This window comes from Coffea eugenioides, chromosome 2, assembly GCF_003713205.1.
Source record: "Coffea eugenioides isolate CCC68of chromosome 2, Ceug_1.0, whole genome shotgun sequence".
Classification (NCBI taxonomy): domain Eukaryota; kingdom Viridiplantae; phylum Streptophyta; class Magnoliopsida; order Gentianales; family Rubiaceae; genus Coffea; species Coffea eugenioides.
The window spans coordinates 72,858,485-72,883,338 of NC_040036.1; the positions used below are offsets into that span (position 1 = coordinate 72,858,485).

Consider the following 24,854-nt stretch of genomic DNA (forward strand, 5'->3'; position numbering starts at 1 on the left):
GGAAAGACTTTTTCCTCAGTGTCTGTGAACACTTTTTGTATAGTTCTCTCGAGCCGTTGCTCACACATGTAACTTTCCTTAAGATAATGAAATTCTCTTGCCGTTTTGACAAAAAAAAAAGATAAAGCCTTGTTAGGGGGGGGGGGGAGTTTGGATGTGACATCTGCGATGAACTAATAGTGAGAATTTTTTGATAAATGGGAAATTAAAGATACTTGGGGATGGAAATGAGGGAATGGCTACAATACTTGAATTTGATTGAAGGCTTTTGTCGGACTATTGGGCAAGGTAACTTTTTAGACAATTGGTTTCTAGTAATGAAAAGAACAAAAATGAATTTGAGAAGGTGGCAAGGAAGAAGCTGGAGTGGGAATGAGATGACTGAAAATTGAATAATTGGACATTTATTCTAAGACCAAAAAGATAAGGACTTTAGCCTCAGTACCATAAATATCTCTGATCCTCAAGTGATTTTTAGACTTAACAGAAGCCTGGAAGAAATAAAATGGGGTAAAATATGGTTAAAAAATGCTGTTTCAGTTTTTTTTTCTCAGTTTTTAGGATTGTTTGTATAGCTTTCGCCATTTATAGAATTCTATTTATTTATATTTTAAGATGCTGTAATGAAGAAGAATCACTAGTACTGCCTGAATTTCTGTTGTGGGAGAGTATCACTTTACAATCAATAGATGGTGCTTCTAGAAAATCAGGAAGTGATTTCTTGGTTGGATTGGAAGTTATATAGCAGTGTAAGAGGTGCGCTAATGGCAAACGTAATATTATTGGCATATTCATGATCATAACCAAAATCTGGCATGGTGGATTAGCCACAAGGGAGAAAACTGGTGTGATTGACAAAGGCAATAGAAAGAAACTAGTGTACTATGTCTTTTGCTTGTAAAATGGATCATTATTAGATACTATGCTAGATTTTTTTTTTTGACGTCCTGTCAAAGGACTTTGTGTCTTTCTTTTTGCCACAAAACTATTTTACGTCAAGCAAATAGAGTGGATCAGCAAGATCACAGCCAGTCGCAGGTCAGTGGCATTGTTGGTAGCATGCCTCAGCTTGAATATGCTCCAAACCTATATGCTGGAATTCCTGTTCAGGGATCATTGGTGACATCAGTTGTTGCCGACCAGGCTAGTGGTCAAGCAGTAGGAGTTCAGCTTGGAGACCAGCAGCATGCGCACTAGTACCAGCAGCAACCAGAATTGGAGCAACAACTTCAGTCGTTCTGGGCAAACCAGCGCCAAGGGATTGAGAGGCTTGCCGACTTCAAGAGTCATAGTCTTCCCTACGCAAGGATTAAGAAGATTATGAAGGTTGATGAAGATGTGAAAATGGCATCGGCTGAGGCACCAATTGTGTTTGCCAAGGCGTGTGAGATGTTCATCTCGAACGTAACTTTGTGAGCTTGGAATCAGGCTGAGGAAACCAAAAGGAGGATGATTCAGAAGAATGATATTGCTGCAGCAATCGCAAGAACTGACGTCTTGACTTTTTGGGTGATGTAGTGAAAGATGAAGAAGATGAAGGACTATTATCAGTCCCTAGAAATGCAATGCCATCAGGTGAATCGTCTGGTTCTGTGCCTAATTAATATTATATGCAACCGCAGCCGATGGCACTTCCTAGGGCTCCTGCTGCTGGACTGGCCGCGAACAGGCCTGTGATAGATCCTCCTCTGTATGCACAGCAGCCTCACCCCTACATAGCTCCACACTTATGGTCAGAGGCACCCGCACCACAGCAGCCTCAATCACCTTTCGATTCTTAGTCGGTAAAGAGAACTATCATGGACTAATGCTTGTATATTTTATTAATTATGGCTTGTCTACTTACAACTCAAAGCTTTGTTTCCATCTTAATTACACATGTTGCTAGCTGAATATAAAGTCTTGCATTCCAATACTGTATTCTCTTGCAGATTTTGGCTCCTGGTTGTTCCCCAAAGGACCTGGATTTGATATGCAGATTTACCACAATCATTGGGGAAAAACTTGTCAAAAAAGAAAGATCAGAGGGTGGTCAGAACAGCAACTTAGGATCTTTAAGTTTATTAAGTGGATGATGTAATGTAGAACTTGTGGATTTGTTTTTTCTTATGTGAACTTAAATACCATAATGCTCGTCTATCCTGATGTGAAATATTTTATGTATGTGATAACCATATATAAACTTTAAACGTACCGTTTTAACACCCAAGGCTGGTTATGTAGATGCTACCAATGAAAGCATGTTCTTTTGCCTGTTTACTACAACGTCTTATGATGGAATTGCATTTCTTGTGGTGTTCGGGAATTACCTTTGCAGTAATACCAAAGTTGTATCTGGTGTCCTGGTAATACTAGGAAATCACCATTGAGGCATCAATTATCTTCAATAAGAAATAGTTTAATTTAATCATACAAGATTTTTGAACACTTCAAATCTTGCCAAATATACTCTTTCTTATGCTGAATGCCTACATTCCATTTTCCATACACAACATGGTGTATACTACTAAAAGGTTGTAGAGGTCGTATATGCATTCCTTTCTAAGATACCTCATTAAAGCTTGCCCTTTCTCTTCTCCCTTCCAGGGTGGAGGGGGAATAACAATTTTCAAGTAGATAGAATTTTTTTTTTTTTATAAAAATTTTGAACTTCCTACACCCTTTAAGGTATCCCTTTTGAAATTAGTGAAGTTTTGCTTTAGACCAGGACCAATTGTCCACAAAAGTTAATTCAGTTCTAATTGCAGTATCTTTTCTAGTGATTAAGGAGGGAAAGAGAAATGAATGGGACAGTAGCAGTGTATAATTAGATTGTTGCCAATGAAGCATTCGAGATAATGACTTTCAGTTCTTTTGCCTCATCCAAATGCAACAATTGCCGATGCTATTGTAATTGTTGAGTTGTTTGGCAACCAACCGTGTAGGGGTAGCTAATTAGGGGAAATCTCCTTTATAAACAGTAACAACTTAATAGAGTTCATAAGAATTTTGAAACGGATCTGAGGTCTCAATGGTTGAGGTTTCAATTTTCTTGAATAGTTGGCTGCAATGATTCACATCGATCCTTGCATCTTTACAACATTTGAAGAGTCTAACGTAATTATTTTCATTTACATTGTGTCTTGACATGTAGACTCATTTCCTAAGACAAAAAACCGCATAAATGTCTAAAAGAGTGTAATCCATTCACCCTAGGTCAAAATTTCACAGAGGATGTTGGGTGTGGGCCAGCCCATTTGTGCAAGTAAACAAAACTTGAGAGTTTCTCAAGCTTAAAATATGAGAAGTCGTCCCACAAGAAAAGCAGCGAGAGAACAAAAAGCCAGCCGCCACTTTTGAGAGAAATACGAAGAGAGAGAAAGAGCTAGTGAGAGAGAAACTTCAAGGTCTTGATTGAAGGGCGATTCGAAACCCGATTGAGACGAAATTTTACCCACGCGATCCTCTCGTCAGACTCTACTCATCTACCGGTTCAGATTTCGAATTTTCTCTTCGTTTGGTAACACCTTTCCAAACCCACTTCTTTAACAGTTGTAGTTTTTGGGGGTGATTTTATAGCAGATTTGCTTGGTTGATATTGGTGCTATTATTGTCATTTGAATATTTCAGATAGACTTGTGTATTCCCATTATTGTAATAGTGGAGATTTTTTGACTGGATTAGGTCCCGTGATTTTTCCCAATTTGGATTTTTCACGTAAAAATTTTGGTGTCCTGTGCTTTCTATTTTTCTTGCATTTTATTATCATTGCTGGCATTATTACTTGGTGATTTGATTTGTTCCTGTTTTAACTAGTACTTGGGGAAAGAGAAATTTATCCTGAGCTAACTCTGATATTGTGTGTCTGTACTGGTACTCCTTTCCCAACAAGTGGTATCAGAGCAGTTATATTAGGCTACTCATTTGTACTGGTTAAAAATGAATGATTCGGATAGTGGTTGCATGATAAAATTGAATGCCACTAATTATTCAATTTGGAAACCTAGAATGGAAGACTACTTGTATAGTAGAGATTTGTTTGAACCTGTTCTAGGGGATATAGGCAGACCAAGTGATATGAGTGATGAAAAATGGGCTGTTATGCACAGAAAAATTGTTGGTAATATTAGAAAATGGATTGGTCAAACTATTTTTCAATATTTTGCTAATGACACCAGAGCTAATATATTATGAAAAAAGCTTGAGAGTATGTATGAAAGGAAGATCGGTTTGAACAAAGGTAGTTGTCTGAAGCAGATTACTCGGATGAAATATAAGGATGGGGAAGATATGACTGAACACCTGAATAATTTTCAGGGATTGATAAACCAGGCAACTACGTTAAATTTGAAATTGGATGATGAAGTGCACGCTTTATTATTATTCAGTTCACTACCGGATAGTTGGGAAACTATGGGGGTCTCAGTCAGTAATTCAGCTCCAAATGGTGTGTTGATCATGACTATTGCAAAAGAGGCTGTGATGAATGAAGAGTTCAGGAGGAAGGAACAAGGAATTGTCTATGAGTTCTAGGCCCTGGGACAGAAAAGAAAGAAAGAAGAGGGAGAAGCAAAAGTAGAGGACCCCACAACAGGAATGACAAATCCAGAGGCAGGTTTGAGTCGCGAAAAAATGTTGTATGCTATTATTGTAAAAAGAATGGACATTATATGAAGGAGTGTAGAATCCTAAAACGGGAACAAACTGAAAAAAAGGGTAAGACGAAAGAAAAAGGTGATGAAGAGACTACAGCAGTTGCGGCAGCTCATGATGATATGTTTGTGTTCTGTGATACTGGTCAGGTGAATATTATTTATTATGACAATGATTGGGTAGTTGATTTGGGTGCATCCTACCATGTTACTTCTCACAGGCATTTCTTCTCAACCTACATCGAAGGAGATTTTGGATATGTTAGGATGGGAAATGAGGTCTCATGTAAAGTTGTTGGCATGGGAGACATATATTTGGATACAAATACCGGGTAGGGGTGGGCAAAAAAATCCGAAAATCCGAAAACCGATCAACCAACTCCGACCCGCCCCGAAAATTAGGGTATCCAACCCTATTTTTATCAGCGGAGCAGATAGGGTCGGGTACCCGTAAAATTCGGATACGGATACGGATCACAAAATCTAAAACCCGCAGGTACCCGACCCGGGGGTATATTTTACAAATATTAAAAAATATAGGGGCAAATTTATAATATTTTAAAGTTATTAACCCTAAGTTCCTAACATATCTCAGTCGACACTCCAGCCTTCAGTCTTCACTTCAGCGCCGCCGCAACTTCTTCACCTTCAGTCTTCAGACTTCACTCTTCAATCCTAGTTCCAAACACTCTTCAGCTTTCAGGCTTCTGGACCTTCAATTTCTCAAGTCCTAAACACTCAAGTTGGACAAGTGCAACGCCAACGCCGATCTTCACATAAAGGTAATTTCTCAGTCCCAAATTAGTTTTTTTGTGTCGATGATTTGATGAACCCAGATGATAAAATGTTTTCTTTTACCGGTCCTTCCAACTTGGTAAAAGTTTTCTAAAGTGAATTTGGGAAGTGTTAACATGATTGCACCTACATTTGTCACAGAAAAGCTTCATATCATCACTATTACATAATTTACATTCACTAATAAAAGGAAACTAGTGTTAAAGAGCTACCAAAAAACAGACACTGGAAATGCAAAACAAAAATTAAGACTCAGATACTTAAAAGTGAAAATGTTGCTTGATTCTCATGCTTTGAATTTCACGATTGCCCTTTCTGCAACTCATGCGATGGCTCTGAGGAAGTGATCTGGAGCTGTTAACTCATGTTTTGATAGGTTTCTGATTTTGGCAACGATGTGGAGTTGGAATTTTTCTTGAGGAATGTGTGGATATTGATTAGGAACAACTTTTATTTTGAATAAATTTGTTTGGTTAAAAGCTAAAGCAGCCGATGGACATCTAATATATGTATCAGTGCCTCCTCTGTATTTGATTGGGAGCGAAAAGAAAGGATCCCTGCACTCAAATAGGGAGTAAATTACTGCCTTCAAAATGCCATTCTTTATGGAGTAGTGATATCATTTTTACTTGATTCTCTACTGTTATGCTTTCTTAATTCTTTAGAACTAGCACAAGAAAATATGTTCTTCCTATTCTCTTTCATTGATTTTATTCCTCTTCTCTTTTTTTTTTTTAAAAATAATTAACTGGCATTATTAGTATGATGATGAGTACTATTATTATACGTTGAAGGTATGCGTCCAGTTCCATTTGCCATTTGGTATGCCGGGAATCAATTGGTAGTTGTGTCCTTGTGGAAAAAAAATAAAAATAAAATAATGGAGGGAAAAGGATATTCAGCTCAATTCATGTTTTAGTTTTTGTACATTTAAGAATCAACCTAGTGCCGAATTGGAATTGGTTTTTGCGTTGAATGGCTACAATTTAATGGAGCATCAGTGCTGATATGCACTAAACAAATGTAGGAGTATTATTATTATGCATAGCTCTGCAACTCACTAGAAAATCTTTTTAGTTGGGATTTGATTGGATTGCTTTTAATTTGCTTTGAAAAAATGGGCTTGCAATTTTAGTTCAAGAATCAGGGGTGGATGCATGGCATTGACCAATCTTGCTTTAGCTTCTCAAGCCATTATTTGAGACTTTGACTTCTGCTTGCTTTGCTTGAATTTTTCAGATGTCAAGTACAGGGGATAATACAGCTACAACAGCTACAAGCCCAAGTGTTGATCATTCATCATCAGATCCAAAAATTGTTGCTAAAGCCTCTGAAACTGATACATGTCAAGTACCACCTCTTCCAACATCCGAGACAAAAGTGTCTAGCAAGAGTAATAGGTCTTGGGTTTGGGAGCATTACGTAGTTGTTACAGGTACGGAAACAAAAGACAAGAAAGCTACTTGTAAATATTGTGAACAACTGATTGCTTGTGCAAGCAAAAATGGTACTACTTCTTTGAGTAATCACCTTCATAGGTGTAAAAAATATCCGTATAATAGCACGGATAAGAGGCAAAAGACGCTGGAGTTTAAACCAAAAGAGGGAGGGGGAAAAGCATTAACAACCCATATGTTTGATCAAGAAGCATGTAGGAGAATGTTGGCTAGGATGGTGATTATAGATGAACTGCCTTTTAAATTTGTGGAAAGGGAGGGATTTCTGGATTTTTGTCTAGTTATGCAGCCACGGTTTGAAATGCCATCACGTAGAACTATAACTACAGACTGCCATAAGCTTTTTTTAGATGAGAAGAAAAGTTTGAAAGCATACTTTGAAACTTTATCCTCCCGCATTTGTCTCACCACTGATGCTTGGACATCCATTCAAAATCTGAATTATTTGTGTTTGACAGCTCACTTCATTGATGATAAATGGAAATTGCACAAAAAGATTTTAAGTTTCTGTCCTATTACAAGTCATGCGGGTGAAGTTATTGGTCGGACAGTAGAAAAATGCTTGCTTGATTGGAAAATTAGTAAAGTTTTGACTGTTACGGTAGACAATGCTAGCTCAAATGACACTTGTTTGCAATATTTGAGAAGAAGGCTTATTAATTGGAAATGTATTGTCTTAAATGGAGAATACTTGCATATGAGATGTGCTGCCCATGTTTTGAATTTGACGGTTAGGGAGGGATTGAAAGACTTGGAAGACTCTATTGTTAGGATTCGATCAGCTGTGAGATATGTTAGGTCTTCACCTGCTAGAGCTCAAAGATTCAAATCTTGCATAGAAAAAGAAAGAATCGAAAGTAAAAACCTTGTATGCCTTGATGTTGAAACTAGGTGGAATTCCACATTTTTAATGTTAGAGGCTGCTCTAAAATTTCAAAAGGCATTTGAGTTGCTAGAAACTGTGGATAGCAAATATGTCGAAGAGTTGACTCCCCAAAGTGAGAATGATACTCGTAAGAGTTCTAAGATGAGGGGTGTGCCAACTGAGATGGATTGGGAGTATGCAAAAGATTTGTTGCCTTTTCTTCAAATTTTTTATGATTCTACTGTGAAAATGTCGGGTTCACGTTATGTGACAGGAAATGTATATATGAATGAAATTTTTGGCATTGGTGGTCTTCTTAATTCATTTCAAGAAAGTGATGACTTTGGTTTGTCAACTATGGCTGGAAATATGAAGAAAAAATATGACAAATATTGGGGTAATGTTGAAAGGATTAACATATTGATTCTGATTGCTGTTGTTCTTGATCCCCGGCATAAACTAAGTTATGTTCAATGGGCTATTGATGAGGATATGATCCTAAGAATGCTGAAATTTTAAAAGTTAAGGTGGAAAAGGTGTTACATTCTCTATTTGACTTTTATTCTGCTGAAAAATCACCTTATAGGGAAGTGATAAGTCAAAATCAGTTTAGGGAAATGGATAAAATGGATGTTGATACAATTACAGTTAAAGGGGCATCAGATTACATGCATGCAAAGTATTCTCAAAAAGCTGATACATTGGATAGCACTCACAATAAAACGGAATTGGACATCTATTTGATGGAAATGAAGGAAGATTTTCACTGTCCAAACTTTCATATATTGGATTGGTGGAAAAATAATGCTCATAGGTTCCAAGTTCTTGTTGTAATTGCTAGAGATGTATTAGTTATTCCAGTGTCTACTGTTGCCTCGGAGTCTGCTTTTAGTACGGGAGGCCGTGTGTTGGATTCTTTCCGAAGCTCTTTAACTCCAAGAATGGTGGAGGCTATAATTTGTGGACAAGATTGGCTTCGCAAGGGTATTCAACCAATTGATTTGAAAGAAAGTATAACTGAGCTTGAGGAAATGGAATCGGGTAATACTATTCATATCTTGTTATCATTGCATTCAAAATTTTCTTATTCATTTGAGCTTCAACTTGTGCTAATATGTTTCTTGGTTGTTTTTATTTTTTGAAATTTTTTTTTTAGGTTTGACAGAGGAGCATTCTATTATGAATATTGAAGATTGATGATTCTTGAAGATTGTACTCCTTAATGTGTTGTAGAAGGTTAAGGTGATTGTAGCTGGAATTGGGAAATTTTGTTGTATTTCTAACTTTATGGCTTGGTGTTGTATTTCTAACTTTATGGCTTGGTGTGGAACTAAATAGTTTGAATACTGCTATTGTCTTTGTCTCTGTCTTGGGCTGGACGTACGGCAGGTTCATCTTCTAAGATGAAATTGCAAATTTGTTTGTTTTTGCTATTGTCTTTGTCTTTGCATTCATACAGGAATTTGCATTCTTTAATAGGGGCGGGTACCCTATGACCCGCCCCTATTTTTCGGGTATCCGAAGATCGGGTACCCGAGAGCAAGCGGAGCGGATTAGGGTCAAAAAAGTAGTGACCCGACATGTTAGGGTCGGGTCAGCCATTTGACGTTCGGGGCGGGTACCCGACCCGTGCCCACCACTAATACCGGGTGCCAGCTGATATTAAAAAATGCTCGACATGTCCCTGATATTCGCCTTAATCTTATCTCTACAGGAAAATTTGACGATGAGGGTTACCATAACTTGCAAGGTGGAAGCAAATGAAAACTCAGCAAAGGAAATCTCGTTGTTGCTAGAGGAAAGAAACAGAGTACCCTCTACTTGATGCAAGCCAAGTTGGGGAAGGGAGAAGTCAATGCAGTTCGTGATTCATCAATTGACCTGTGGTATAGGCGACTTGGGCACATGGGTGAAAAAGGGATTCAGACACTTGTTCGCAAACAGTTTCTACCTGAAGTTAAAGATAATGCACTTAAATCTTGTGTTGACTGCATTTATGGGAAACAACACAGAGTTGCATTCAAAAATTTTCTTCCATCTAGAAAATTGAATCCATTAGAATTGGTGCACACTAATATTTGCTATATGAAAGATAAGTCTCTTGGTGGTGCTATTTATTTTGTAACTTTTATTGATGATTTTGCTAGAAAGGTTTGGTGTTTTGCTTTGAAATCCAAAGATCAGGTTTTGGATGTATTTAAAGATTTTCACAGCAAAGTTGAAAGAGAGACTGGCAAGTGGTTAAAGTGTATTCGTGCTGATAATGGTGGTGAGTACAGAGGACCATTTGAAATCTATTGCAAGTCCCATGGAATCAGATTGGAGAAAACTGTACCAAAAACTCCTCAAGAGAATGGAGTAGCAGAGAGGATGAACATGCCTATCACTGAGCGGGTCAGATGTATGCTCTCTAATGCTAAACTACCAAAACCCTTTTGGGGTGAGGCAATGAGGACTGCAGCTGATTTGATAAATATTTCTTCATCAGTTCCTCTAGATGGTGATATCCCAGAGAGAGTATGAACGGGAAAAGATGTGTCCTTTAAGCATTTGAGAGTTTTTGGTTGCCGGACATTTGTTCATATTCCCAAGGATGAGAGGTCAAAATTTGATGTAAAATCAAAACAATGCATTTTCTTGGGTTATGGACATGAAGATTTTGGTTATAGGTTGTATGATCCTATCAAGAAGAAGGTGATCAGGAGTAGAGATGTTGTCTTCTTTGAAGATCAAACCATTGAAGACATTGATAAAGGTGATAATTCAAAATTCTCAGATGACATTCCTGCTAGTTCAAATTCAGATTCAGATCCAATTCTAGTACCTGTTGATTTTAATCAATGGGGAGTTGAGATAGAGCAGAGAGAGGATGTTAATGATGGTGATAATCCTACTACTGATGAACCTGAGCATGAAGCACCACCTACTCCACCACCGCCACCACAAGATGAGATTAGGAGATCTACCAGAGAGAGGAAACCTTCTAACAGATATAATCCTCATGAATATTTGTTGTTAACAGATGGAGGAGAGCCAGAATCCTACAGTGAGGCTTTAGAGCATGAGAACAAAGAAGATTGATTGCAAGCCATGCAAGAGGAGATGGTGTCCCTGCATGAGAATCATACTTATGACTTAGTGAAACTGCCTAAGGGTAAGAGAGCTCTGAAGAATAAATGGGTCTACAGGTTGAAGGCTCAGGAGCACAGCTCACAACCAAAGTACAAAGCAAAATTGGTTGTGAAGGGATTTAGTCAAAAGAAGGGTGTAGATTTTGAAGAAATCTTCTCTCCTGTGGTAAAAATGTCATCAATTCGAGTTGTTCTTGGTATTGAGCCAATTTGAGTTTAGAGATCGAACAACTTGATGTGAAGACAGCCTTCCTGCATGACGACTTGAAAGAGGAGATCTACATGGAGTAACCGGAGGGGTTCAAAGAAAGTGGTAAGAAAAATCTTGTATGCCGTCTCAAAAAGAGTTTGTATGGGTTGAAACAAGTACCGAGACAGTGATATAAGAAGTTTGACTCCTTCATGACAGACCATGAGTACCACAGGACTACATCTGATCACTGTGTTTATGTGAAAAATTTTTCAGATGGTGATTTTGTTATTCTCTTGCTATATGTTGATGACATGTTGATTGTTAGCCGTAATACTATAAAAATTGATAGGTTGAAAAATGAGTTAAGTAAATCCTTTGCAATGAAAGATTTAGACCCGACTAGACAGATACTAGGGATGAAAATCTCACGTGACAGGCAAAATGGGAAGCTCTGGTTGTCTCAAGAAAAATATATTGAGAAAGTGCTCAACAGGTTTAACATGAGCAATGCTAAGGAAGTCTCAACTCCACTTGCAGGTCACTTTAAATTGAATATCAAATAGTGTCTTACAAGTGAGAAAGATAAAGAAGACATGAAGAAGGTTCCTTATGCTTCGGCTGTTAGTAGCTTGATGTATGCTATGATTTGCACCATACCAGATATTGCTCATGCAGTTGGAATAGTCAGTCGGTATCTCTCTAATCCTAGTAAGGAGTATTGGAATGCTGTCAAGTGGGTTCTCAGGTATCTCAAGGGAACTTCTAGATTATGTCTATGTTTCGGCAATGGTAAAACTATACTAGATGGATACACTGATGCAGATATGGCAGGTGATCTTGATAATAGGAAGTCCACATCTGGGTACTTGATGATCTTTGCAGGGGGAGCAGTGTCATGGTAAAGTAAGTTACAGAAGTGTAGCGCCCTTTCTAGTACGGAGGCAGAGTACATTGCAACCACTGAAGCATGCAAGGAAACTCTTTGGTTGCAGAAATTCCTTCAGGAGTTGGCTATGAAACAAGAGAAGTATAGTCTTTATTGTGACAGTCAGAGTGCTATTCATTTGTGTAAGAACTCTACATTTCACTCTCGATCCAGACATATTGATGTGAGATATCATTGGATTCGGGAAGTATTTGATTCCAAATTATTGACACTTGAGAAGGTGTATACAAATGATAATGGTGCTGACATGTTTACCAAGGCATTGCTTAATGAGAAACTTTTATTTTGCAGACAAGAAGCAGGGTTGGCGGAACCCCCCAAATGAGATGGAGAGGGAGATTGTTGGGTGTGGGCCAGCCCATTTGTAGGCCAACCCATCTGTGCAAGTATACAAAGCTTGAGAGTTTCTCAAACTTAAAATATGAGAAGTCGCCGCACAAGAAAAGCAGCGAGAGAACAAAAAGTCAGCCGCCACTTTTGAGAGAAATACGAAGAGAGAGAAAGAGCTAGTGAGAGAGAAATTTCAAGGTCTTGATTGAAGGGTGAATCGAAACTCGATTGAGATGAAACTTTACCCACGCGATCCTCTCGTCAGACTCTACTCATTTACCGGTTCAGATTTCGAATTTCCTCTTCGTTTGGTAACACCTTTCCAAACCCACTTCTTTGACAGCTGTAATTTTTGGGGGTGATTTTATAGCAGATTTGCTTGGTTGATATTGGTGCTATTATTGTCATCCGAATATTTCGAATAGACCTGTGTATTCCCACTATTGTGATAGTGGAGATTTTTTGACTGGACTAGATCCCGTGATTTTTCCTAATTTGGGTCTTGCACGTAAAAATTTTGGTGTCCTGTGTTTTTTATTTTTCTTGCATTTTATTATCACTGCTGGCATTATTATTTGGTGATTTGATTTGTTTCTATTTTAACTGGTACTTGGAGAAAGAGAAATTTGTTCTGGGCTAACTCTGATATTGTGTGCCTGTACAAGATGCAACCGTTCCTAAAGGTTCATGGTCAAGATTTGGCCAAAAAAAAATGTAAAATTCAGATTGCATCTTGTACATAGTTTTTCACACTATATGTGGGGTTTGTAAAATTTTATTCTATAGTTACATGTTATTGAGTGTGAGTTACATCATATGCATACAAAGTTACATCTTGTGCATTTTGCACTAAATTGGTCCGAACGATTTTACTGACAACCTTTCGGGCCACGTGTCCAAATTTTACATACAAAATTGCTTTGAGCAAAGTTTTTAAACCAGCTAGGAAATGCTAATATGCCATTCAGGGATTTGAGATATCAACACTTAGGCCTCAATCGTTTTGAACAGTTAATGATGGAGATGCAATCACATCTTCACACAATTAATTACTTACACAGTATGTCGTGAAACCTACACTTGTTAATTATTATCTAAGTATAGAATATGATTCGTGGCTATAAGTATATAAACGTTTGCTAAATGGGTATAACCTTTTTGCATTGTAGGCCAAATTTCCAAAGTTAGACGTCATTTTTAAGCAGCTTATGAAGTATATACTGCATTGGCTGCACGGTTACCATAATTATCTCATTGCAAGTTCATGAGAAAGTTTTTGTCCCAAAATTAAGTTTTCTTTTCTTACTTGCTACAGATATTTATATATATAATACCGACATGGAGCTTTTAGTTTGGAGATATTAATTAGATTCAAGTAAAGTATTTTAACTTTCTTGTGAATTTCAACTTTGAATCGGAAGAAAATTGTTTGGGAAGGGTTTTAGAAATGCATTGGTATTTCTTTTGGAAATCGACGAAGAAAGTATAATAAATTAACAAATCTTTAAACTTAGGCAAGAAGGTAAAAACTTATTTCGAAAAAAAAATTTTATATGCAACGATTCAATAAGAGATGTACAATGGTAGGAAAATTATGATATGAATTACACCCTTGCATAAGAGGCAATGTGATAACTATATCAATAAAAAAAAATATTTGTATCGCATATAAATTATAAAGTTATAAGTTACTATGATTGAGTTGGGATCAATAATGAACAATAGCTGAATGCTCAGGAGATGTAAATATTCAACCAGATTACGTAGAATCGACTGCAAAAAAAAAAAAAAAAAAATCCAAAGCATTGATTAAACACCGAAAAGGAATAGGAAGATGGTTCAACTGCCAACAATCATGAAAAAAAGAAGAAGAGAAACATAAGATGCAGCAGATGAGAGAGTTCCTAAAAAAAATAGGGATAGAAGTAGTGGGTTAGGCATGCATATTGTAGAAAAAAATAATGAAAATAAATTTTAAAAAGACAAAGAATACCAAATTAATTAGAAGAACAAAGGGTGAGAAAATTTTGTGCGACTTATCGTTATCATTTTTTAAAATATTATGTGAGTGTCACAGGTTTATGTTAGATCATTGATAGAAAGAAAGGAAAGCGGGTAAGAGGAAAAATGGGAGGTGGGTTGTAAATGTCTAAAAGAAGAAAGATATATTAGACAATATATTGAGCAACAGAAACTTTTAACACCAAAGGTGTGAGTTCTGTTAAAAATGTAAAAATATACCAACCTTAATTAAGTATTGATTCACTTGGACTATGTATCGCAAGTTTGCTTTGGACGATATAATAGGTTATATTTTTTTCTTTTTTGAAGTACCAGAAAAAAAAAAAAGCATAGTTTTTAAACCAGGTTGGAAAAGCTATTCAGTTGACTAGTTTGGTTAATCTCCTTTCCATTCTTGGCCTAATGGAACTCATGAACCATAAATTGAAGGTATTCAGATGTTCGGCTATCAGTGATTACCTTTCTCTTAATGTCAACATATTTAACTTATGGCTAGCTAAGAGGGTAAATACTTTTTCAGGAAATAGTGTGTATTAGTATCTTTCTTTTAATTGCTATAGACGTAACTAGTGATTAGTTAAGAGCATAAATCCTTTGTAGGATATAGTAAATTAGTTAATCACTGTCTAAGGGTGCGTTTGATAAAACTGAAATCTGACAATTGAAATATGAAATCTGAAATCTAAAGTCTGAATCTATTAAATTATTGAATTGTTGAATATTGAATCAAATACATTTGAGTATATATCACATTCAGTGATAAGTGAATAGTTTATTACTTATTTTTGGGAGCAAGTTTTATCTAAAAAATTCAGTGCCACTTAATTAATTCAGATGTTCAATTTTTAGTTATCAAAACATATTTAAATCTAAATTCATTAAATTTATGAATTGGATTAACAAACAAGGTCTAAGTACAGAATAATGTGATTGATATGGCTAGAAATACGTAACCTTTGCATATAGTTCAAAGTTTCCTAAAAGAGTATAACCTTAGCACTGAAGGTCAATTTTCCAAAATTGACTTCATCTCTGAGCAGCTTGTGAACTATATAGCATTTACAAGTATATATACTACGCTAGTTGGGATCCTCTATGCTACTACTGGATATCAAATCCAATGCCAATTCTACTTATCACGTGATGGTAGAAGGAATTTAAATAAATAGCACATAACAAGTTAAATAAACAGGACAGTTGATATAAATATAAAAGTGGCACTGAGGATCCCACGTGACACTACCCCCATTGGCTGCACAATAACCATCTAATGACAAATAACTTTGATAATATGTGGCCTTTTCTTGAGTCCATTTAGTCACTAGACGAAGGGGTTCCCCACCAAGTTCTATATGGGTCCATCAAGCCTGCTAGCAATCCCTAGCATAGAGTTGTCACCTGCTGAAAAACAGGTGAGATCAATAATGCTGAGCCTCCTGCTTGAAATTTAGATTCAGTCCGCCATGCAAAGTGCTGATTGCCTAGCAAAGACTCACTTGAGTCTTTTGATTGATTTTTGACAACAGCTAATGCAAGCTGAAAAATAAATGGAGAATTCGCAATAAAAAAGACTTGGAACAAGAAAAGAGCTCAATTTGGCTTGCATTAGCAGCTATTTCATATTCAACCCATTAGACCTCAAAAGAATCAAGAACCTAAACAAACTCAAAACTCTGCTAAATTTCTCTAAAAAAAAAAAAAAAAGAACAAAGGTGAGGGATGATATCATCCTGAGTACAAACTATGCAACGAATTGGGCAACAATTAACAGGAATTTTTATGTCCAAAAGTCACATTTTCTATCACATGTACAAGGCAAGGATATCTCAGAGATGCACACTCACGGAAAATGGCAAAGCCAATGAGTGAGCTTTTTCGTGCTATTGTCATCATTTTCCAGTTTTCATTGCAATTCCCTCAAGGATCCCATCAGTACCAAAATTACCAGAAAATTGACGAGGGTCAACTGGACCAGGGAGATTGAAAGAGATGGAGAAATTTCCTGAAGGACAAAGATTCTGAGATTGCATCTCAAACACTTGAGAGTATTTTGTGGACTGTTTTCTCACCAGTTGTTGCAACTCCTTTGATTAACACTTTACCGTCATTCTCCACTTCACAGCTGAACTCTCCTGCAGGCATGAGATAGTGAAAGTGAAAATTTTCTTACCAAAAAACTAAATAAACAAATAAATGGTATTGAGACAGAAATTAATTAACCTCCTTGACTGATAAGAAAATAAAGAAAAGAACCAGCACAGCTGTTAAAGGAAGCAATCAAGGCCAAACATATATAAAACAGATGGTGGATACTGATATGACAGATAACTACCCCTTGATATCTGTATATTAGCATGTATCCTACATTAAGTCTTGAAGTGTCTGTATAAAGTCCATGGAATGGTTGTCTGCATTGAAACAAAATGTTGAACATATCAAGCAAGTCATAACGTGGGATTTTCCAGTAAATTGTACAACTTACTTTCATCCCTCTTCACTCCAGGAAGTGACACTCGGAATAGGTACGAATCATCGCTCTTGCCGATATCTATGAGTCCTATAACAGGCCCTACTTGTCCCCTTGCTGCACTCCCAGTCACAGAAAATCCATTCTTAGTGGCTGCAATGATGTTACTCCAAACCTCCCTTGATGGAAAAGAAGGAAGGAATATCTTTCTTGGCTCATAGTCATCTGCAGAACTAGTTTTTGTGGGTGATGGAATTGTGGCACCATCCATTAGAGGATTAGCAAAGTTATTGCCTAAAGGTAGCGTACCATTAGATGGCATATTATGTTCAGTTGGTGTACCAGGATATGGTACAGCACTAAAATTTTGCGCAGAACCAGAGTGTAGAAAATCTTCAGACTGATCTTCTTCTTGCTCTACCAGATCATATACCATCTCACCCCCTACAGCATTGTGCAACATTGCACTCTCTCCGTCCAGATGGAACTCTTCTAGTCCTGTCAGCCTCTTAAACCTGTCAATATCCTCTGGCTTTATGTATGAGATGTCTGGCTCGTTGATGAAAACAATATTCTGAACCATATCATACTGGTTTCCACTTTGTGTACGGGGATGCAACTTAGGAGGGAAGAGATCATCAAATTGTGGGTAAGCCAAGCTGGGGTCTTCAACCGGGGGAGGAAGATTTCCTTGAAAGAACAGGCGCAACATTGGGGGTTTCATGATGACAGATCTACTTGCCTTTCTTACTACACAGTAGTACACCCTTTCCATTTCTACCATACTCATAAATGAACCAGCCAATTGATTGGAAATGTATGGTGGAAGACCTTCAACATATCTTTGTAATACAGGCTTGCGGATTTTTTCTTCCTTGAGATCAGGTGCAAAGTAAATCCCTATGATAAAGTACAAGAGGAAATACTGATCTGCCGTTGGTATCAGATCAGTAGATAGATTATCCATATCTAGTCCCGGTTCAACCGCAACAGGAGGCTCTTTCTTAAAGCAACTTCTCTACTCTAGATCTCACTGCATTTGTGCATTGCACAGACTGCAGTAAACCTTCCACTGAACTATTCAGCTTAAACAGATATAAGCATCGGGGCCTGCAAAATTTAATTATAAGATATATTATGTTTGAGATCAAAGCACATTAGTTACTCTGGAAAGCTTAGAGGACCTAGAAAGAACTTATCCATAATGTACAACTGGTCATTTCACCAGATATGTGAAAATATAAAGCTTGAGACTTTCCAGAGAATCTAGCATCTAGAATTAGAGCATGGGAATTACCCTTTACATTTGTAATATGCTTGTATCCTCACATATTGTCACCCCAAATCGAAATTTCCAGATTAGTAAAAGAGAAATTCACCCTGGTTTATGTTGAATCAAGAAGTTTTAGGTGGACTAAGAAGATTAGCAATTGTCTGCTTTAAAGTTCTAACTTTTGAGCAAAGTAAATCAAAAGATGTCACCTGTCTGTTGGTAAGTAAGTTTGATACTCTGCAGCACTGATTCATGGGGACGATATACATATATTTTACTACACAGAGAAAACTACAGTAGCAATCTGTGAACACAAATGCGGATACTCCCTCTGTCTTAAACCAAATATAGTCCATTATAAAAGAATGTTCACTTTTCCTTTGAATGGAAACTTCGAACTGCTAAGTTCTCATTCTCCAAATATTTGATACACAACCGAAGAGAAAAATTACCTATATGTTCCCCAATTTAGTTCAACTAGTCAATGCAGAATTTTTTCCATTAACTCCTTAAAATTACTCTTTTATGTTTTCAAGTATCCACACGTACCAAAGAAGACACTAGAGCATCAAGTTTCCAAACAGCACAGCCTTTTGAACTTAGAGTTTCAATCAAAAGCAAAACAAAACATTCAACTTTCAACTCTCCACAACTAAGAGGCATTAATTCTCTCTTTTGGGCAGCTTTTATGGTAACAAGGACATATGAATACCATATAAAGAGTATAGATTAAAAAAAACACTTAACAAGCTAAAAAGCAATGTATAATCACTTGATTAATCTAAGTATCTAACCACCGACTTAACTGCAAAAAAAAAAAAGGATACAATCAGTAATGCGTACCTCAAAGATGGCTCATCAGCTTTGAGAAAACAGGAAAGAGCGCATGGTAAAAGGAAGGAAGATGGTAAGTAGTAGTAATTGACAAATACAAAATACATTCTGGCTTTTGTGTTCAGCTCAGATTCCACTGCTGAGAGTCTGAGACATTGATTTCTACAAAAAATTAAAATAAAAAAAAACTGCTGAGACGTTGACCATGCAGTGCGTTGCACTGCCACGACAGGCAACTGAATTTATTTTGTTGGGATTTTAGCAAAATGGCATTGGGCCTTCAGTTTCAGCTTTGGGTTACAGCCATGTGTTGCCATCCCAAGTAGCGGTAATGAGCACCAAAGAATTTATCACTGTCCCATGTGCTACTGTGAAGTTTGTGCCAATTAGGGAATTGGTTGGTAATGAAAATGCAGAAGCTCTGCTTTTTTGGGCCTATTACTCCTAATTTAATCTAAAAACTTATTGATTTTTCGATTTGGCTATTGGTGCCTATTTGTCCAATGACAGTCATTAAAAGAGGTCTTAGATGTCATTTTCTGAAAAAGTGTAATTAATTTAGGAAAGAATCCAAAAATTACAAGCATGTAAATTTATATATTGAAATTTTGTAACATGTGCCAATCGACATTCGTTAATATACATATACTTCTTACAACCTATCGTGTATATATATATATAGACTAATAATTATTAATTTTCTTTAAATTTATACACTTTTCATAATTGATCATCTTGCATTTATACATCTTTTAATATTCTTATAATCAACAGAGGTTGTACGCTTTTCTTAACAAGTGCGACCGTTACTATTACTTATGTGTAATTTAGGTATATTAGTAGGATCCATTTAAATGGATCTTGATGTTTAGGGTAGCATTAATTGACAATCATGACGAGTTTACCGCTCCTTTTTGAAGTTCTTTCCTTGTATATACATATCACATCCATCAGTTCATTGCCTGCAGACACTGTACTTCTGCAAGATTCTGTCTACTAGTAGTCTAGTAGTACTTCTGAACAAAATCTGCCCTCTTCTCTCTCCACCTCTCCAAGTCCAGAAGGACCAGAACAAGAATCCTTGTCCCAATTCCTGTTTTTAGCTCTCAGACTTTGATGGCTTCAAATAATAGGTACTTGTCTTCACCCTTTCATTCCGCCCGGATATTTCCTCTTTGTGTCTGTATATCTTGGTTACTCTTAAGATTGATGACAAGATTAGAGGATTAATTTATCTGGGTTCTCATTCTATTTACTTTATCATGTTTGAATGAGCTTATTTGTGTCCATATGTTAACATTTTCATTTGTGTATGCTTGGTTTTGCAGCCCATTACATATGTTGTTTTTCCTCTATTATTGTACTGGAACATTATTGTTAAAGATTCAATTTTTATTCAATCACAGATTATGCAATGATCAAGTCTGTGGCTTATTTTGTGAGTGGTGTCTTCTTATTTTATTTGGTTATGTCTATTCATTTATTTATTTTTTTAATGCTATACCCTTCATTCTAGAGTTTACTTCAAGAAACTATCTGGCGTCTCAAGCAATATGATTGTTCTACTATTGCAGCTTGACTATAAATGACATCAGCTTTTGGCATTTAGGCATGAGTTCATCTGTCAAGGGTCAAGATGTATTGCAGAGTCATCATGGTCTGTCTAATTAGGCTTGTAATTCACCACAGAAGAATATCTGCAAATGAATATCTTCCTTTCCTTTAGCATTTTCCTTCAAGCTAGCATGTAACTCTTATTCTTTTGTAGTACATAAAATCATTAATCCTGTGAGGAAAATTGGGGGTTTATTTAACTTTGCAGAATAACCTGTTTTTTAGAAAATCCAGTTTTCCTGAATTTTGGCTTTGTATCAGATGTAGGATGCCTGGTATTTGTGCAGATATAAGATGCTCAAAGAAAAATAACTCATCTCAATTGTCTCGTTGGTTTGTAATCCCAGTCTAATAATGATTATTCACAAGTCTTCTATTATGGATAGGGCCACAGCATGTATATAACTGCGTATGCTGCTGGGAATAGGATACCCATATTGTTCTCTTGAAGGATTACTAGGAGATAAAGCTTGTCCCAAGTTCACCGTTCATGTCTAAGCTTATGTTGGGGTTTTACATAGATTAACTTGTTTGCAGCTTTCGTTACATGTATATACACATCTATTCTTTCTTAAGCTTGCATATGCAATGCTTTTCTTAATTCACACAGAAATGTCTTCTGATTGAAGACTATAGCAATTTATACATTTTCAGTCTGAAAACATGGTTGTACATAAAGTGGCAGCAGCCATGGTGAGCAGAAGGAAAATCAAAATAGGAAACGAACAGAAAAACATTTTAGACGAAAATGCATAGGAAGATTGAGACTGTTTCCTTCATCAGTGTTGATATTTGCCTATGATAGACATTTTGTTCTGGTTCTGCTGTGAAAGTGTGGGACAAGGAGTTCTCTGTTTGACTTCTTTGCCTTTCCCTTTTCTACCAGTAAATTCAATGTTTCTATTTTAGTTAGTCATTACTTTTTACATTTTCAACAAGGATGAGCCATTAGAGAGAGGGAAGGAGAGTTTTAGGGCAGTGATGCTTCTCTCTCTCTCTCTCTCTCTCTCACACACACACACACACACACACGCACACACTTAGTGCCTTGTGTTGCATCTGGTTTTCTTCATATTCTTCTTTCATTCTGCAATGTACCAGAGAAGTGTAGTCATAATGAATTTAGTATTTTCTAATCGAAATTAGTTTGTAGCCATTTTAGTGCTGTATGATTCAATATTTATGGTAACTGGTTGCTGTCAGGGTTAGTTGCTATGATTCAATTCATAGAAAGAAGCAAGACTTGAGGCTCAAATAGGAAAAAAGTAATGATCCTGGCTGCTATCAAGAGTTTTTATTTTTATTTTTATTTTTTTGGGAGTGCTTCTTGGTTATTTCAGTTAAAGAATGCTGTTGTGTTGCTAAGGTGGTGAAACGCAATACATTCATGATATCTGCTAGCCTAGAGAAACAGAGATTCGAATGAAATCACGCTGAAGAAAATATAGTTCTTCCAACAGAATAACAAATTCCAAGTGCTTTGGGGCTCCCATTTACATTAGTAATACGTATTTTGTTCAAAGACTCTATAAGCATAAATAGCAGCGTAAGTTTTCTTTAATTTAGTAGTATCGCATCTACATGGCTTTGTGACTAACACAAAGAAGGAATTAAATTCTTTCAACCTCAGGATAGTGCTTTATGGTGGTTTTGCTCTAATAGGCTATGTAATGATGTTCAATGCTGCTTGTTAACGTTGTGCACTGACTAGTTAAGTATGATCCTACTAGAGAAAAGCCTGCAATATATTCATGTGCGTTAGCATGCTTGTTTTGTTTCAAATTTTTTTTACTTTTTATAGTAGACTAAAATGCTTGTACAGGACAAGATTTTCGTATATAGTGTTTCTATTCTCATGGAATCTAACTTGTTTCCAATCAGTGGACTTCAGAGCTTGTTACCCACCTTGGAGTCATTTTAGTGAAAATAATGGCTCTAGGCCATCGGATCCTGTACAGCCTGTTCTTGATGTCCTCCCCCTTCAATGTTTAGCTCCATCTGGACCTCCTCCAAATATGAATGCTACTTCAACCACCAAAAGTGATGATTCTTCATCATCAGTTGAAATCAATCCTGGCCCTTCCTTTGGAGAACTTCCTGCTATGGTATTTCTTTCTTCCCTTCCAACCAATGAAGAGTGGAATAACATCATAACTGCCACTAAAAGTGGAGTGGCACTTACTGGAAGTGCTGCAATGGGAAAAGTTGGACCAGCCATAGGATCAGTGGACATTGGTGAATCTGAGGATGAATATTTATTTCGTGTTTCCCTCCCTGGTGTTGTTAGAGATGAAAGTAAGTTGCATTATTGGACTTTGTCGTTATATGTTCATTAAAGTTGCATTAATCATGTCTTTGTCATTATATGTTCATTATATTTTCTCAGAGATGAAAGTCTTAGAGAATGTTGCGCTCCATTGAGTTTTTTTTTTTTTTGGGGAATGTTAATCATCTAGATTCATTTGCTACACAGGAAACTTAAAATAGTAACATATTTATTCATATGCAAGTGATTGTTTCTCTCAAACCAATATTTGGCATGGATCAAATTATTATTTGTTTATCAGGTTATCCAAACAATGAACAGCTATTCATCGTTTCATGTTCATTAATAACTGGCATCATTCAATTGAGTTTGTAGTTTGACTTTTACGGCATTGTTGGTTTGATTTACTTTATCTTACAGCCATGCTACTTTGGCAGAGTGCGATTCCATTATTTATTATTTATAATGTACTTCCTTATATTTTAAGATCACATCTATTAAGTTACCTATTCTCCAGAAATCACCATAATACTATGTTTTTGCTTTGTCCTCATTTAATCATTATCATTCAAACACTGTGCCTTTTTCTCTTCTTTTTTTATTTTTTTAATCTTTGAATATTCAGTCGGTAGAACTTTACTCTGACCAGTTCCTAGCTAGAAATTGTCTACCGGTTGTATGGTCTGTGTTAGTTCTTGAGCTGCTGCTAGCAGCTTTCCACCCTTTTTTTGAATTGAATTTCTGAATTTGACTAGTTGTTGCAAAGACTGAAATAGCTAATGCCATTATGTCCTGGACATCAAAGTGGTACCAGTTTATAATTTGAAGGATATGCTTGTGCTGACATGAAAAGAATTCCAGCCTTGGTAACTGGAAAATCTTAAGAATATTTTGCTTTAGTTTATGAGCTGTCTGTTTGACTAATTTAGAATATTTTTGCTCTATTGGTAATTTGTGTATGTTTGTCACTGGGATGCAGAAAATTTCACATGTGATGTTCAACATGATGGGGAAATAACAATAACAGGACTGACATCAACTGGAGGAAAAATGGTTCGGAGGGACTCCATGGTTTTTGAGATGCAAACACAAAATCTATCTCCACCCGGGGAATTTTCCATCTCGTTCCAGCTACCAGGGCCAATTGATTATGAGAAACCAATTAAAGGTGTCTTTGGATCTGATGGAATTTTTGAAGCAACTGTTAAGAAAAGGCCATCAAAAGGACGAAGAGTGATATGAATCCTTCCAAATCTTGGCCAACGTACTATCTAGTTTGGCATCTCAGGTTCGATTAATTTATGTTGTTCTAAGCTTCTTAGCATCTTTTGTTCTTGAACTACGATTTAGTTAATGGGCGTGTTTTAATGCTTTTCAATCATCTAAGTCGTACTGTTTGCAGCTCAAGTTCATTAAGAGTGAGCCCTCGTGGCTTTTTTTTTTCTCTGAATTCGATCCTGCAGATTTGTAGTTGTCCGTGATATCTTCACCTCTGTATTCTAATTGTTTGGGATCTGTCATTAGCCTCCATCTTTCTGCCTTGAGGACTAGAGTTCTGGATTCTTTTTCTGAAACACCGATTATTGTTCTGTCTCTTGACAACTTTCCGTTTCATTTTACCTTTTTCACTTTGCAAGAAAATGAACCTGCTTTACTGATGGATAACAACATGGTTGATAGAAGCGATTAAGGTTATAAACAGGCAATTGATTACTGCAAGCTCACATCTGTTTTTGTTGTTCTACATTTTAAATACTCTACATTAGACAGCAAAGCCTCTTAGCTTCTTGAAACATTGTTAAATGCTGTTGTACTTTAGCTTCTTAAAACATTGTTAACTACCATTGTACTTTAGACCCTCTCATTTGTAGATTATCTTTTAGATATAAACTAGTCCAGACCTATCTATGTTCTTGCAGTTAGCACAATCTGGTAATTGCTTTCTCCACCATGCTTTCTGCCACTTTACACCATTGCAGAATGAATAATCTAAAAGGTACACTTGAATTGAGGAAAAAAAAAGGAACAAA

The 24,854-nt window shown here is 36.6% G+C and overlaps 3 protein-coding genes and 1 pseudogene across 3 annotated transcripts; 3 read left to right on the forward strand and 1 right to left on the reverse strand.

Annotated features, from left to right (window-relative positions):
- Positions 1–1,059: 1,059 nt before the first annotated feature.
- On the forward strand, positions 1,060–1,781 carry LOC113760214 (annotated as a pseudogene).
- A 2,868-nt stretch (positions 1,782–4,649) lies between these two features.
- On the forward strand, positions 4,650–8,267 carry LOC113760215 (zinc finger BED domain-containing protein RICESLEEPER 2-like). The gene is made up of 2 exons (XM_027302779.1): positions 4,650–4,910; positions 6,666–8,267. Exons 1-2 carry the CDS (start codon positions 4,650–4,652, stop codon positions 8,265–8,267), a joined length of 1,863 nt encoding a protein of 620 aa, XP_027158580.1.
- A 7,992-nt stretch (positions 8,268–16,259) lies between these two features.
- On the reverse strand, positions 16,260–17,804 carry LOC113760216 (increased DNA methylation 2). Its single transcript, XM_027302780.1, is given in 3 exon segments — positions 16,260–16,424; positions 16,426–16,502; positions 16,853–17,804. Coding segments are annotated over 3 exon segments (1,194 nt in total).
- Positions 17,805–19,854: 2,050 nt separating this feature from the next.
- On the forward strand, positions 19,855–24,742 carry LOC113763256 (alpha-crystallin domain-containing protein 22.3). The gene is made up of 4 exons (XM_027307012.1): positions 19,855–20,077; positions 22,450–22,853; positions 23,804–24,113; positions 24,462–24,742. The coding sequence occupies exons 1-3, from the start codon at positions 20,061–20,063 to the stop codon at positions 24,064–24,066; spliced, it is 684 nt and encodes a 227-aa protein (XP_027162813.1). The 5' UTR covers positions 19,855–20,060; the 3' UTR covers positions 24,067–24,113; positions 24,462–24,742.
- The last annotated feature ends 112 nt before the right edge of the window (positions 24,743–24,854 follow it).

Excerpts from the sequence above, each read along its gene's own strand:
- LOC113760215 (XM_027302779.1), top strand. The coding sequence starts at position 4,650 with ATGAAGGAGTGTAGAATCCTAAAACGGGAACAAACTGAAAAAAAGGGT. Across the intron at positions 4,911-6,665 it reads ATGTTAGGATGGGAAATGAG|ATGTCAAGTACAGGGGATAA; the intron begins GTCTCATGTAAA and ends TGAATTTTTCAG.
- LOC113763256 (XM_027307012.1), top strand. Across the intron at positions 22,854-23,803 it reads TGGTGTTGTTAGAGATGAAA|AAAATTTCACATGTGATGTT; the intron begins GTAAGTTGCATT and ends ACTGGGATGCAG.